At 39.4% G+C, this 16,630-nt stretch overlaps 1 protein-coding gene across 1 annotated transcript in view; it reads left to right on the plus strand.

Moving 5' to 3' along the window:
- LOC308685804 (phospholipid-transporting ATPase ABCA1) overlaps nucleotides 1-16,630 on the plus strand; it is a gene marked incomplete at its 5' end in the record, with an annotated part of 250,800 nt that overhangs the window by 105,176 nt on the left and 128,994 nt on the right. The window contains 4 exons of the mRNA XM_081357814.1: nucleotides 7,009-7,230; nucleotides 10,201-10,405; nucleotides 11,217-11,333; nucleotides 11,413-11,584. Of these exons, the coding sequence (XP_081213940.1) occupies nucleotides 7,009-7,230; nucleotides 10,201-10,405; nucleotides 11,217-11,333; nucleotides 11,413-11,584 (716 nt within the window). The remainder of the gene's footprint in view (nucleotides 1-7,008; nucleotides 7,231-10,200; nucleotides 10,406-11,216; nucleotides 11,334-11,412; nucleotides 11,585-16,630) is intronic.

Below are 16,630 nucleotides of genomic sequence, written 5' to 3' on the forward strand. Positions count from 1 at the left end.
CCGGTTTCACTATAAACCACGATACAATGTAGGGGGAGAACGGGGCACAAAGTAACGCTTTTTGACTTTCTCAGTTTTTGTAAATCTACTTATGGTTCAGAGTATTTATTTTTTCCCACATTAATTTCCCACATGTCTAGTACAATTATATGGTTTTGTTTTATTAATACAGTATATACCTTTTTCTGGATATACCCCGAAAGAATGGAAGTGAAATGTGACAACATGCCCCATAGGTGGGGTACATTGTAACATGTGTGGGGCACATTGTAACATGACATATGACAGCTTAAAATGTTATCTGATCTAATAAAAAAATATACAAGACAAACTAAAATATTTTCTAAATAAAATACAGTTTAAAAAATCTTTCATATAAAATAATGGCAATTTTTAATAATTAAATATAAACTCATTTTTGAGTTTTGACTACGAACACATGAAAACTGGGATTTAAACCCTGCTAGTGTCTTCTGCTAGTTAGCGAAGCATCAAAGAACTATCTCAACTGTTAAAGCTCCAATATGTAGGAATTTTGTAATAAAATTTCCAAAAATAACTTGCACAGTGTGATATATTTCCTCCAGTTGTGTACTTACAATATCTCAAAAGTCTCCAAAGATTTTTTATTTCAGAGAAATTCCGATTTTAAATAACTGGCCGTCCCGGAAAAGAAATGTCGCGCCTCAGTGACGCAATATCCCTTTTTTCCGGTGTGGACCATGTGATTGGATATTACACCACACCGGATTTATTTTTATTTTTTTACAACAACTTTATTGAGGTTTTTTTTCTTATCACAATAAACAATAAAGACGTCTGACAAAGAATAAAAAAAAGAATAAAATAAAAAATATGACCCACCACACCGGAATATCGCATGGTCAAATGCGGAAGTGGTGGTTAAAGCGTTATAGCCATAGACTGTATGGTTATAGCTGTTATGGATCACGAACTCTTTGGCGAGTATGGAAGTGCCAACAAAACGAAAGCGTCCATATTCGGATACATTCAGACTGTGTGACAAATGGAGGAATAAAACCCAGATAAATATCGGCAGGCGTTTTCGAGATGGAGAGAGCTGCGCGTCAATCTTGGACTTGACCGAGACTCTCTCGCGAGTGTATTGATAGACAGGTAAGACATGCAACTGTCAATAATAGCACTTATAAACAAAGTTATATTGCTCTTTGTACTTTGGTAAGGCTTTTTATCACGTGTGGTGACCGAGCTTATGGCAGTACAATTAAGTACAATCGGATATGATGTTAAAAAAATATATTTAGTCATTACTTGCAAATGTTCGTTCAAATTTACTTTTAGATATTGGTTTGAACACGTTACACAACACGGCATTAACCATAAAAACGTAAAACTGCACAACATTAACCAAACAAATCATTTGACAAATAGCTGTATGTTGTAACGGGATAATATAGCATAACATTTCACGTTCCTTGCAGTTCATTAATTATGATGAAATAAAATAATACGATCAGACATACAGGTAATACAAAAACGAATAAATTACCTCATCCGTGATCATGATTCATTAATTCCATGTAGATATATCGCTAGATGGTGAAAACGCATTAAAAAAAACGACATCTCCCATCGTCACCTCCTTCATAGCGTCATCAAGCTTCGCCTTTGTTATTGTTGAAACTGCGCCCTCTTGTGGTCAAATACCAAAGTCGCATACTGGAGCTTTAAATAATATATTGGAGATTAAAATAATATAAGATTTGTCTAATTTTAAATAAACACAAAAAATAGAGATGAAAAATTTACTTAAAGGTGCATTAAGCAACTTTTGATGTTAAAAATACCCGTTTTCTAACCCATACATGCTTAAACAATTGCCTGATGGGCTGAATGAGCCCTTCTCTGATCACTGAGATTGTCTCTATAATCCTGTAAAGTAAAATAAATAAGAGGGATTCGGGCCGGAATTTTAGGCTGGGCGTGACGTCATGCGCGTTCACGGCACGCTCACATAGCTATGCCTGGCAGGTTTGTGTATTCGCCGGCATTCTCTGTAGAAGATGGATTGTAAGAGACCTGCTTATAGTTCATTTCAAACACCAACGCAAACTTCACGTAAGATAAAAAAAAGAAAACTTTTGTCCGTGAGCGTGCACATCTCTGGTTGCAGTTTCGCTTGCTGCCAGAGGGGGCATAGTTCTGCAAAAACTCAGAGACTTGCTTAATGCACCTTTAAGTAAGACATGTAGGCTAGAGTCCTGCACTCCCGACGCAAAACAGAGCGGCGCGGGACAAATTTTAAAAGGTCATTGCAGGAGCGGGCGGGATGATGAAGGTGCACTTGCGGGTGCGGGCGGGCGGGATGATACGCTGCACTCCCGCGAATTAAATATGAGTGTAAAGTAAAATATATAAATAATTAAAGTAGCGTACATACTTTGTAGTTGTGAGGGAGATTCTGTTTGGCAGCAATAAAAACGTTTTAAGCAGCCTAAACTTGGATGTTGCCGTTTAGGGTAGGGCGGAGCCTAATCTCACGCACACTTGTTTAGAGACAATTCCTTCACGTTGCTCCGTGTTCGAATTCGAAAGCTTCACGTTCAAAATAGACAGCATGGACGAGGAAAAGAGCACCTCTAGTGCTTCATATGTAAGCACTTCTCTAAAGAAAGGCACATTTAGGCTACTACAAAACAAATGATCACGAAACATCAAATCAGACATTTGGCAGTCTTTTTCGGTTGTGCATGATGGAGAGGGGAATCAACTTCCTTTTACCTGCTGCCATAAATACCAAAAGGTGTTAACATACAACGGACACAAATTGCATTTTTTTTTCAAGACCTTTCGTGAGACAGTTCGTGAACATACATCCTGCCTGCCGTCTTGCGGGCATTTGCGGGCGGGAGCGGGACATAATATCACAGATGCGGGCGGGAGCGGGACTAAAAATAACAAATCTTTGCGGGAGCGGGCGGGAGCGGGACTGAACACTGCGGGAGCGGGACTGAAAATTGTGTCCCGCGCAGGTCTCTAATGTAGGCTACTTTTGCTATGGTTTAATAAATGTCTATGGATATCTTCCAAAAAAATAATAATTTTGGCGCATTTTTTTTCTATATAGTGTTGATATGGCAACTAGTAAACACACCAAGTTTCGTCATCCTAGCATGTGTGGAAGTATTTAAAACAAGTGTGTTACATCTAGCCCCATGTTACGTTGTGCCCCGCGCTCCCCTACTGACGGTTAGTAATATCGTTTAAAATGTAATTATCATTAAAACCGTGTTTGATTATCGCAGTCTGACGCAGGCGCAGCGTGCAATGTTAGTTTTTTTATTCAATAAGGAATTGCGGAAGGCAGTGACCGTGCTCGGGAGATTTTTCAGCCTTTTAAAAGAACCAATTCTGAGGTGTGGTCACATTTTGGCTTTAACAAAAGTCCTGAGGGAAACTTAATCGAGGATGGTCACCCTGTCAGCAGATCATGCACAAGAAAAAGTCGCTGCAATAGAAACACTTCAAATCTGCCGTTGTGTGACCATTACCGACTGTTGTATAACGAACACAAGGCAAGTTAACTTTGACCTCAATACCAAAACTACGTCTGGGAAATAATTGGGCATAAAATTTTGTTTTAAGTTGAACTATTTTATATCAATCACTTGAAATAAACGTGAAGCTTCCGCAAAGAAAAGTTCGCAGCAAGTGGCTTAGCCAAAGACGAACGAACAAGTTCAAACAAGACTATTAAGAGACATTTAAGGGATACATATTTATATTCATTATATACTTATTACACCGATTTTTTTTACCACATAATTACGGGGACATTGAGATTAATGTTTTAAATCTTACCTGTTTATAAATCCATTATGTACAGCGTACAAAACAATCGTTCAGACCAGATGATCACAGCAATATTATCAAACTCTGTAAACAATAAATTAACTCTGATTTAATTTTCAAGAATACAATTAAAAACGGAGACGCAAGACGGCAAGTTGTATTTGAATGAAATGAGAGAGCGCGTCCATTGTGATACATGTTGTAACGTCTGTCAGAGAGTTTTAAGTCTGCCCAGATGAAGAATACAAGACTGTGCAAATTAACTGGTAGTTCCACGAGACTTTTTTAGATGTTTTCTCTCAGTTAAGCACACTCTTCACATACATGGCGAAGAGCGAATGTTAAAAGGTAAAAGGAAACACTCTAAAACACGCTACAAATCAAAGTGGAAGTAAACACATTATAATAAAACAACGGTCAGCAGTAGAGCGGTCATCTTCCTCTTTGCGTGATCAATCTGACTCTCACTGTGCGTGCGCGCTCACATAAAAACAGCATGCATACAATAACGTACGCCATAGAAAAAGTTATCTTAAAGGCACATCCACATTCATGTCATGAACACTGCTTAACACTAGGTGGCCGTTACAATGGATGTGCGCAGTGTTATAATACGTTGCTATTGACGACCGTCATTATAAGGAAGGAAATGCTTTAAAAAATGCATAGAGCTGCTTGTTTTATTTGTTGTTTGTTGGTTTTCAAATATAAAACTTGTTGAAATGTCTTCAGTGTGAGCATCAACTATTTTTGAACACTTTCATCTCGGTTTAGCAAAACCGTGATAGTAATGATAATCGCGATAATTTTGGTCACTATAATCGTGAAATTAAATTTTCATACCGTCCCATCCCTAATACGCACACAGTCAAAGTCACAAGTTTTCCATTTGTTTCGTACAGTAGGCTACATCCTGTTCAAATGTTAGATGTTAAATAAGGTTAGATGTTAGAAACATGGTTAGTTTAATATACAGTTTAAAATGTCTACGACATAATAGATGGAGTCAAGAGCCCATAGAAGAGTTATTATTTGATGTGTCTTGCAAAACTCTGTTAAAATGGAGAAATGACAGATTATTCCACTATTGAGGTACAGCAACAATGAAGGTTCAGGAAAGTTCTTGTGCCTCTTTGTGTTTTTACTCTTTTTGTTCTGTACTGACTGGCTGTTAGGCCAATACAAGAAATAGCAGTGGTAAGAAATCCATGAGAAAGGATGATTGTTTCCAGCAATGTTGTGCAAATTGAGAAGAGAAGCAGGCCAAGGACCGAACCCTGGGGTACATCAGTTATCAGCTGATGCGACTGAGACTCCCTTTCTTTACAAAATACCCTGAAGCATCTAGCTGTGAAGCAGATCTCAAGCTAGTGGGGTGAAGTTCCTGTGATGCCCTATGGACAAAATTTCCTAGTGATTTAGACTGCAGATAGATCTAGTCAAATGAGGACAGATGATCTGGGGGTAACTCTTGCCTACCACAGGTCTTGAGTGACAGATAGCACATTCTATGTAGACATTCTACATGCACATTCTACTCTATGTTAAATGCTAGCCTGACTACGTCAGACTTTGTACTTCCGCTCAATTTCATTTTGCTTCTGTACTCAGTCTGAGACAGCGTAATAGCTTTCCGTTTTCCTCCGTCCTGAAAACAGCCGGCCAATCAATGAACAGAGGGCGGCTGAGAGCCGTGATGTAGACACTGATTGTACCGTGGATGCATAGATTTACTTCAAATAATCTGCAAAAGTTGTTCACAGCCATGTTCACTCCGGTATTTCAATTGTGCCATGCCAGACTCTGTCTACGAAGCAAAGCGAAGTAGCAGAGATTGTATTACCAGGCTAGTTAAATGCTTTAAAGAAAACATGTTTAAATGCTTTCGAGAACACGTTGTTTTGGGAAGTTGTTTGTGTGTGTGTATTACTCTTGTTGTATAACTCTTTTAAAGAAGTGTGGGATTAAGTTTTTAATGCTTGTCTTGTGTGTGCATGTGTAGGTTTCTGCGATCTTTGACACGCTCCCTGCCTCTATATATGACATTAGCGTGGATCTTCTCGGTTGCGTTGATAGTAAAGGGTGTTGTTCAAGAGAAGGAGGCACGTCTGAAGGAGACTGTGATGATGATGGGATTGAAGAGTTCAACCTACTGGCTGAGCTGGGCCATCAGCAGCACATTGCCTCTGGCTGTCAGCGCTGCGCTCCTCACTATCATTCTCAAGGTGATTAATGCTGATTAACTGCCATTTACAAACACTGCGGAACACTGGATCCAAGATCTGATCTGAAATAAACTGGATCAGTGAGCTTGATCAGCTTTGCTCTATTAGTGGTTCATAAACTTAATAAAAATGAGTTTTGTTTGTATAAATTATTGTATTTAGGTTGATTCAGTGATACTAAATAATCTATTTAACTTGAATAAAAACAGTGAATTTAGATGTTACAATTAGGATAATTCACAGCAGTTCTAAAAAATTACTATGGAAAAAAAGTGAGACAACTGAAGCACTTACCATGAAATTAATAACAACGATCATTTTCTTCATTAATTATCCAATCAACTTGCGGAGAACCACTGCTCTCAGAGTAAAAGCTGGTGTAGGATCAGATGGTGCAGTGTTTGCAAATGGACGGTTTTGCAGTGGGCAGCGTGACTCTGTGTGGGTTCAGCAGGTTTGACACATGGCAAATGAGCTTCTGTTATGTCTCTTTGCTGTATATTCAAAATCATACATGATTTGTTTACCTCAACCCACCAGAGCCATGAAGCTTATCGCTTATTCAATCACAGACCTGCCTTTTAATCATCTCTCTCTCTCTCTCTCTCTCTCTCTCTCTCTCTCTCTCTCTCTCTCTCTCTCTCTCTCTCTCTCTCTCTCTCTCTCTCTCTCTCTCTCTCTCTCTCTCTCTCTCTGCTCTTGACAGATCTAATCCCTTCTTTTAGACAAGTGGGTTTTCAATGTGTGTTGTTCTGCTTTGTAATTATCAGGTTGCATTATTGACGCATCCATGGAAGCTCAAACACAGCATTCATTAAAGGCTCCGTAAAGCTTTCACGCAGTTATGGCTGAATGTGTCTCAACAACTGTGTGACAAGACATAACTACAAGAATGTGGCTCCATCATGTTTCTTTTCTTTTCTCTTCTATCTCTCTTTCTTTCTTTTAGTATGGAAAGATTCTGCGATACAGTGACCCCTCTGTGATCTTTGTCTTCCTCCTGGTCTTCTGCGTGGCAACTGTCATGCAGTGCTTTTTCATCAGTGTGTTTTTCTCTCGGGCGAATCTGGCAGCCGCCTGTGGGGGTCTCATCTACTTCCTGCTCTACCTCCCTCATGTGCTTTGCTACGCCTGGAGGGACGTCCTGGGCTTTGGCGCCAAGATTGCCACGGTGAGACATTCAACACACCTCTACACCAGCCTGGAGAATTAATGTCTTAATACATCAAATCATCAAATGCTGAACGTAGATCCACAGTAGAGTTTAGACTTGTCAAAAAAGTAGTGTACTTTTGTTGTAGTGTACTTCAAATCTTAAAAGTATATTTTAAAAATAACTACTTGCAGATAATGTAATATCAATTAAATAAAAGGTCACTTAAGTGCACTTGAAGAGAGTACACTTTTATTCTTTACACACTCAAGTACAATGTCAAGTTCAAAGGAAAAGTGCATTTTTTAAATCTGTGTTTTAGTAATATGTGACACATGTCGGTTCTGGGGCATTTTGAGTTATTCACATATTCTTAAAGTGTAGTCTCCAAGCTTTCCAACGTTGTGTAACACAAGGAAATCTGATAATATTTGGAGAAGTTATGGCCATTTAAAGGTAGGCACTCAAAAACGCACAAAGGGGAGAAAACAGCGTCTGAAGATTCTCACCTTTCTCCTGCTGGGAGTGACAATAGGGCTCATTTACATCTCATTTAGATAAGCCATACCCCCCTGTAAAGCTGTAAGCACGGGGGAAGCAGAAAGGCCAGGAAAATGTGCCATCAAATAAAAAATAAAGTTTGCAGGTAATATATAAATAAATGTCTCTTAGCATCTACCGATAAAACTGTATAGGCAACTCTTGTGTACACTGAATAAAAAATAAGATAAACTCTAGACAATGTTCAAATCAAAAACAGGATGTGCTATGTGATATGTATATATGAGTAGGCTATTAGTAGGCTATAGCATTCATTTCGTTCGTTTTTTAAATAAGTTTTTAAATCAAGTGATCAAAGTGCTCGTTGCCGCGGCGATCAGTGGCGCAGATGCAGTGTTTTCTCGTGTGGCTTGCGCACACACCCCATTGTCTTCACTCGACGCGCGCTTCAATCCGTTGCGTATACTTTCTATTCGTTCTGTTTAATATCACAAAACATAATGCAAACGTTTGCGTGTCCCTGCTTGATATACAACCACTGCTGAACATAATCGTTTTGATGAGAGAGAAAAAACTATACAAAAAAAAAAAAAAAAACGCTGGCGGTTGGCTCTGACACGGCTGGCGAAAGCTCTACCACTGGACCATTAAGATACACGTTAGTTAAATTGGCGGATCTATATATTGGCACTGACAACATGAATTAGGCTACATCTCATTAAACGACAAATTAAACCCCATGTAACCTACTATTTAAATCGATTGCTGGACATCGTAATGTTATTGGCGTCCATCTTCATTGAATTTTGAAATCAGATAGACCCGGCCAGAGCGCTGCATAATAAGTAGTCACGCCGGCTTATTCAGTATGGAAATACACACAGACAATGACACGCCCCTACTGCGTGCTAGAATCTCCGAAAAACAAGCCGATTTCAAAATCAAAATGTACGCTTTTAAATATACCAATACTGCTATCTCAAACATGCAGAGGCTTCTTCGTGATCTCAACTAACAGATTCTGCAAAAAAACGCATTGCATTTCACATGCAATTAAGTGTCTGGAAACATTACTTTCAGTTTACACTTAAGTATACTCCTTTAAAGTAGCCTATATTATTTGTAATGAGTTTTTTTTTTTTAATTATGCTGTACTACTTTTTATTATACTTTTTTTTTATATGCCAAAAAACAAGAGGAAAAAAAAAGCAGCTTCATCATTACAAATGCGTAATTACAAATCTATTTAAGTGCATGACATACAGTACTAGTTTCAACAAAAAGTAGTTAGTAGTTAGTTTACCATAAATGCTTGTCAGTACATTAAGCAGCACACACTAAAGGTACACCCAGTATGTATACGGTGTAATGTTGGTGTTATTTTGTCACTTATTGGGAGCAGTATGCTAGCTGGAGCCATTCACCTCCAGTCTTTGTGCTAAGCTAGGCTAGCGGTGGGTGCATCAGACAGAGTTACGGCACGCACAGAGATGAAAAGGGAATGTATGGACTTATCTAACTCTGGGGGATACGGTGAATAAGCTAAAGTCCCAAAAAGTCGGGGTGTCCCTTTAACCTATTTCAAAGACAGTAGTATTAATTGAATTACATATAAAGATATATTCAAACTAAAATACATTTTCATTTAATTGTTGTTAAGCTACAATTAAGAGTCCAAAAACTTTACATTCAGTTCCCACTTAAGTATATTATTTTGAAGTATATTTTGACATGATTAGTACTTTTTTAAAAGTTTGTCAAAGTGTGGCTCTTTTTCATAAGAACAAGCAGAAGGAGAGGATGAGACAGAGTTATAAACATGACGAGAGGAAAGAAAAGACTGAGAAATGATGTGTCATTTGAACTGTACATTCATTTAATTCACACAGTGAATGAAACACTCAAGTCCTCTTAAGGTACAAATCCACAGAAGCAGATTCCGATCTCTGGAGAAGCTCATCCTGGAGCTCCATTCATCTCCATTGAGGGTGTGCATTAGTGAGAGAGTTATAGCAGTGACCCCACACCTGAAGAGAAGAGCAATGGAGGAGCACTTTTGCCCTTTGAGAAAGAGAAAGACCAACTTAATGACTTACAGCTGCATTTCCGTCATTGTGACCAATCAGAGTGACCTTTATCTCACGCAAAGATATCCGCTCTATTCAGCAGTGTGTGGATGTCTTCTTCTTATCAGAAGTGTGTGTGTGTGTGTGTGTGTGTGTGTGTGTGTGTGTGTGTGTGTGTGTGTGTGTGTGAGCGTCTTGACATTCAGGCGCCGCTGTCTAGGCTAGATGAATGAGCCTACAGGCCCATTAATGTGAGCAGTACTGTTTACTTTGAAATTGTGGATCGTGGCAATGCTGCTGATTTGATCTCATATTCATACCTGAGTAAAAATGCACACAGGAGGGAAGCATTTGCATTAATGGCATGGAGCAGGCAGGAGGGCCCAGCCAGTCTCTGACCTCTCCGCCTCTGTCCCAATAGAGCCTGCTTTCATGTGTGGCGTTTGGATACGGCTGTGAGAATTTCGCCCGTTATGAAGAGCAAGGCATCGGGATTCAGTGGAGCAACATCCGGGTCAGTCCACAGGAGAACGACCGCTACTCCTTCATCGTTTCCATCTTCATGATGCTGTTTGACGCTCTCATTTACTGGATAATGACCTGGTACATCGAGAACGTTTTTCCAGGTACGACAGTCTGACAGGATAGATACACCTAGAAAATATTTAGATTACGCGTTTTCATCATTTTGTTTTTGATTTTATTTTGTTTTTCTTGCTGTTTTGAGATAAAAAAAAAAAAAGTTATTGCTGTTTTGAGATTAAAAAAAAGTTCAATATAATATGTGACATACAGTTCTGATCAAAAGTTTGAGGTTGGTAAGATTCTTTAATGTTTCTGAAACAAGTCTCTTCTGCTGACTGAGGCTGCATTTTTTTAGTCAAAAATACAGCAAAAAAAGTTAAATAAAATATTATTGTAATTTAAAATAACTTTTATATTTGAATATGTTGTAAAATGTTATTTATTTCCGTGATGCAAAGCTGAATTTTCAGCATCATTGCACCAATCTTCAATGTCACATGATCCTTCTGAAATCATTATAATATGCTGATTTGCTGCTCAAGAAACATTTCTTATTATTATCAATGGTGAAACGAGTTGTGCTGCTTCAAAAATTGTAAATAAATGTAAAAAAATTACATTTTACAATATATTACAATAGAAAACAGCATTTTTTAAATTATAATATTTCACAATATTCCTTTTTTTTTTTTAACTGTATTTTTGATCAAATAAATGCAACCTTGGTGAGCATAAGAGACTTCCTTCAAAAACATTTAAAAAATCGTAATTATTCCAAACTTGGTAGTGTGTAAATAGTATACCGGACTGTATGTATGCTGATAAAAATTGGACATATTTATATATCCAGAATGTAGCCTGCTTTTACTTTGATTTATCAGCGTGTGAACAGTTGTTTGTGTCTTTCTTTAGGTCAGTATGGTATCCCAAAGCCCTGGTATTTTCCCTTTACTTCCTCATACTGGTGTGGAACTCTGGTGGGATCTGATGCTGAACCCGACCTGCTTAATGAGATCGAGGACCAGAACGGTACAAATACACACACACTGCATACAGATATGTATAATGGTTCTTTATCAAAACTTCTAAACGAATGTGTGTGATGCAGGTTACTTGGAAAAGTCTCCGTCTGGAACTAAGGCAGGTGTGTGTATCCGCAACCTCGTAAAGATCTATAAGACGGGAAATAAACTGGCTGTGGATGGACTCAGCTTGGACTTCTATCAAGATCACATCACCTCGTTTTTAGGACATAACGGAGCCGGAAAAACCACCACTATGTGAGTTTTCACAAGTGTATGCATGTGTATAATTCTCATCTATGAAGTCACATACTCTAACATATTAACATGCACATACATAATTCATACATCTTTAGCAATGGCCCTATGCAGCAAAATACTTTTGGTGTGGACATAATCAAAGTTCAGTTTATTTGGTTGAAAGTTCACTGTGCAAACCGTTTTCTTGAAATGCAATTGCAGTTGCTTTGAATGCAGCCTGACTAAACTTGCAGTCAGATACTATAATGTATAATTTGCATATTATAGCATTATGCATTTCTTATTTCTTGTCTACTCAGCAGTGGCAAGCATTTTTCACATCACTTGCAATAATAATATAGAGTTTCAAGTTTTACAGTTACAGTTTACAGACATTACAAGCCTTGAGATTGTGAAACGTCTCTGGTTACGACTGTAACCCTTGTTCCCTGAGAAGGGAACGGGTCGCTGCGTCATCGTCATTGACTCTTTTGGAACACCTCTGTGTGATTGCGTCTGAGGCACATGTGTGAAATCAGTCCAGTGGCATGACGGAACATATAGGCGGGGTGACGTGAGGACCAAACATTGTCAGCTTTTAATTGGCTGAAGCAAGTCGATCACAGGGACGCAGAGCGCCCTGTCTCTCGGCCAATCGATGTTTAACAGCACAGGTTAAAACCTCCACATGCTCCTCATACGCAGGGGATTGAGATGGCAATCTTAAAATTCCCCCGACTCGAAGCTCAGCACATCCACCTCCAAGGAGCTGGACAGCTGCAGCACCGTATTATACCATTTAATTCCTCAAAATTAAATGCAGCCAAAGAACAACCAGACAAGATAACACAGTCTGGATGAAAGGCTGAACTAATACATGAATCTAACTCCTCAAAGTCAGATAAGTATTTATCATTTAATTCCTCAAAATTAAAAGCAGCCAAAAATCAACCAGACAAGTTAACGCTGTCTGGATGAAAGGATGAACTAATACATAAATCCAACTTCTAAAAGTCAGATAAGTATTTATCACTTAATTCCTCAAAATCAACCAGACAAATAAACACAGACTTAATGAAAGGCTGAATAGTTTTAATATACAAAAAAAAAAAAAATAATCATAATTTCATAGAAATTCACATAATTCGTTAGCATGCTAAAATAGGAACAAAAGAAAGGAGTCTCCCGTCTGCTCAGTTCCCTTTGTTATATTCTCTATTCTCTTTATCTATGTGTTGCTTCGGCAAACGCGAGATCTGAGCCACTAGATTCTTTATTGCATAAAACTTTCTTACCTCGAGAACAAATGTCAACAGAGGTGGAGCTAAAACTCCCGATAGTGCATTCCTGTACACTTCGGGAAGTTTTTATTTCCAGTTTCTACCAATTTCATCTGTTAGCCAATATCAAAGGCTTTCTCACCCCAAAAACTCTGGAAATTGCTGTTCGTGCATTTATTACGTGTAGGCTAAATTACTGCAATTCCTTATATTGCGGTATATCAAGTTCTCTTACGAGAGGTTCTCTCGTACTTGCGTAATACCTTACTGTAGGGGAAAACCTCTTTTCCACGAGATATTGAAGCCAAAAAATTATCCTTTATTTTGCAATAATGTAAAACGCATTGCAGCAGCATGCAGACATGGGCGAGACAGCTCGCGCGCCCATTGGCTGCTCTGCGGCAACTGCACCAGCCTATCGAGAGAGGCCCCATCATGACGTCAGAACCAATGAGGGTGCTTCGCGCCCACTACGTCATGTCCCGCCGAAAGCGGGTGGGGCTTGGGCTATAAATACAGCCCCGAGAGGCTGGTTTGGTCAATTTTTCATCTCTTCAGCGAAGCTCACGCATCGCTGGATCCCAAAAGGAAGAAGCTGCGCCGTCTGATAAAAGCACTCAGCGGGATTAGTGATGCATCTGAAGCTGCTGGTCGACAACTCGCCGCCTTCAGTCGCCGTTCCTGCTCACGCTTTCCGGCGTAATATCCTTTTCTCTGCAACTGTGTTTTGTGTATGTGTGTGTTCGCCGACGCGACACACACTCTCATTGCACTAAAAGAGCCGGGCGTCTTTTTCAAGACACCCCTTTTCCTGGTGAGGATCACGCAGCTCTTGCGCTCGCTGAGGGAACTAATGCCTACGGTGACTCTGAGGACTCACCTGGCATCCTTCTCCGAGACTGCACCTCCGCCCGCCGCGGTACCGCGCCGTAAAAGCGCTGTGCTCAATGGGTCCCGGAACCTCCCCCAGCCCGCAAAGCTCGCCGGTGCGCCCGCCTGCTTCACCTGCTTCGCTGAGTCTCTTCCTGATGGACAGCGGCCGCCGCGTGCCGCTGCTTCCGTCGTGGATGTAGACCAAGAAGCCGCGTCTGTGGGGGGATGATATATGCTCTCCCTCTGTTCGAGCCGCGCAAACTGCTCCGTTCACAGGGGATGTCAGGAGCGGACGGTCACGGGGTTAGCTTTTTCTTTACGTTACAAGAAAAGCTACCCCGCCCTAGTTGCGCCCCATTCACGCGTCACTCACCGGCGAAATGAGAAAAGAGTGTTTTTAGCCCCGCCGAGCCCAGACTAAGTTCCATTTCTCACACATTTCTCAGTCCCCTCTTCAGGCGACTGGAAATATAAATATTGCAGCAAACGAGCCTATGAATACATGCATGTTGATGCTCTCCTATATGCTCGTGCTAACTGAAAGTGTATTAGGCCGCTGTCAGTAGCCTAAAAGAGGCCTAGAAATAGGGTTTCGTTCCACCAAACGGGGCACTAATTTTTCTTTTGCTCAATATGTTCAACGTTAATAAAAGGTATCCAAGAAAAAAGTTCTCCACGCATTTTCCTGCAGTTAATGAGAAAAGTGTATTTATTGGCGCACTACATTGACTGCGTATTGAGACATATAAAAGGGTTGAGCTCGATTTTCAACCAATCAGCATCGAAAATGTAAGTAGGTCACAGCCGAAATCAAGCCAATATCACTACGCACATGTAAACAGAGGAGGACGTAAGCAGCGCATCTTCATCTGATAGCGGCGATCAAGCTCGATTAACACCCGTAAAGTGTATTCTTCATGTCGGAAAAGATGGTGGGAAAGGTCCGCAGCCCTTTACTGAAGTCCGATGGGAAAAAATCAAGCAATGTGTGTAGGAATGGCTCAAAACGTCGGACACTACGGAGCTAACGTTAGCTATTGCTAATAAACATGTTGCCCTCCTGGACAAACTGGTCTCTGATGTCCCAACAACTACGGGTTTCACCCGGCCTGATATCGGCGTTTTATAGTCTAGACAAAAAAAAAAACGCTTGACTTGTGTGTATGTGCGTGATGGGTAGGTTAAGTGGTCGGGTTTGTGTGTGTGTGTGTGTGTGTGTGTGTGTGTGTGTGTGTGTGTGTGTGTGAGAGAGAGAGAGATGGGTAGGTTTAGGGGTCGGGTTAGTGTGTGTGTGTGTGTGTGAGAGAGAGAGAGAGAGAGAGAGAGATGGATAGGTTTAGGGGTCAGGTTAGTGTGTGAGTGTGTGTGAAGAGAGAGAGATAGGCTGCTGTCAGTAGCCTAAAAGAGGCCTAGAAATAGGGTTTCGTTCCACATATTTAATATCAGAAATATATAGAGATTCCTTAGGAAAAATTTCTCCACACACAATCTTGCAGTTTTTGAGAAAAATTATGATAAAGGTGCCCATTTTGAAAAAAAGGGAAAACATAGGGAATTTTGCACTTTCAAACCTGTTATTATATAAACCCAAAAATGCCGAATTACCACTTGAAGTACAAAATAAAATTTTGAAATTTTAAAACAGTTTGAAATGTGTGATATACCTGAAGTTGCTATCTAGGGACAGTAAACATGATAAGATTATCAAGAAAACTTCTACTGTAACATTAACATCCCAATTACTTCTCATTATGTTGTTCCAATTCAAAGGTAATTTTTGAGGTAAAATCTGAATAACAAATAGAATTAAGCCAAAATATAATAACAGAACTCCCAACTCTCACGCATTCACCGTGAGACTCACGCAATTGACACTTTTCACACGCTCTCACACCACACATCCATTCTCAGGAAAGCCATTTATTGACCATAATATAGGCATGTTAGTTGGCTAGAAAAAGTGCTATAGAGAGTATTTTGCTAAATATGTGTGTACTATATTACATATTTATTATATTTGTACTTATATCATTAAATAAAGTTGTTAGTATAATAAAAACACATTATATTTAATTTGAGTTATTTTTAACCTTAAATAATACTACCAGCTGATAGGGCTGTCTGTGTGTAGCCTATTTTTCTTGAGAAAAATGAACGCCTATCTTGTGTACCTAATATTTATCCAAATGAGTCAACATTAAATCAAATCACAAGAATTGAAATCGTGAAATTTCTTTAAGAAATTTGTAAAAAACAAAAAAACAAAACTTAGCTTACCAGAAATTGTACCATATAAACATTGTAACATGTTGTCAAAATTCAGTTTAGTTACTAAAATGTTTTGACAATCACAATACACTTATTGTGATGCAAGTTTTTTTTTTGCAACCCCCCCCCAAATCTCACTCCAAGTTAAACTCAAAAGTATACAAAGAAAAACACTTTTAAAAATAACACATTTAATGGTGAATTGTTAATTTGCATACATGAGCAGTAACTGCACTACATGTACATATTCACAGGAATGATTATTGTAAACAAGATTTAATTTTGATTTATTTATTTACCTACCCATCTCTCTCTCTCTCAAACACACACACACACACACACTAACCTGACCCCTAAACCTACCCATCTCTCTCTCTCTCTCTCTCTCTCACACACACACACACACACTAACCTGACCCCTAAACCTACCCATCTCTCTCTCTCTCTCTCTCTCTCACACACACACACACACCCACCCACACACTAACTCGACCCCTTAACCTACCCATCACGCACATACACACAAGTCAAGCGTTTTTTTTTTTTGTCTAGACTATAAAACGTCGATATCAGGCCGGGTGAAACCCGTAGTTGTTGGGACATCAGAGACCAGTTTGTCCAGGAGGGCAACATGTTTATTAGC

The sequence above is a fragment of the Scardinius erythrophthalmus genome, assembly GCF_964197995.2.
Source record: "Scardinius erythrophthalmus genome assembly, chromosome: 2".
Taxonomy (NCBI): domain Eukaryota; kingdom Metazoa; phylum Chordata; class Actinopteri; order Cypriniformes; family Leuciscidae; genus Scardinius; species Scardinius erythrophthalmus.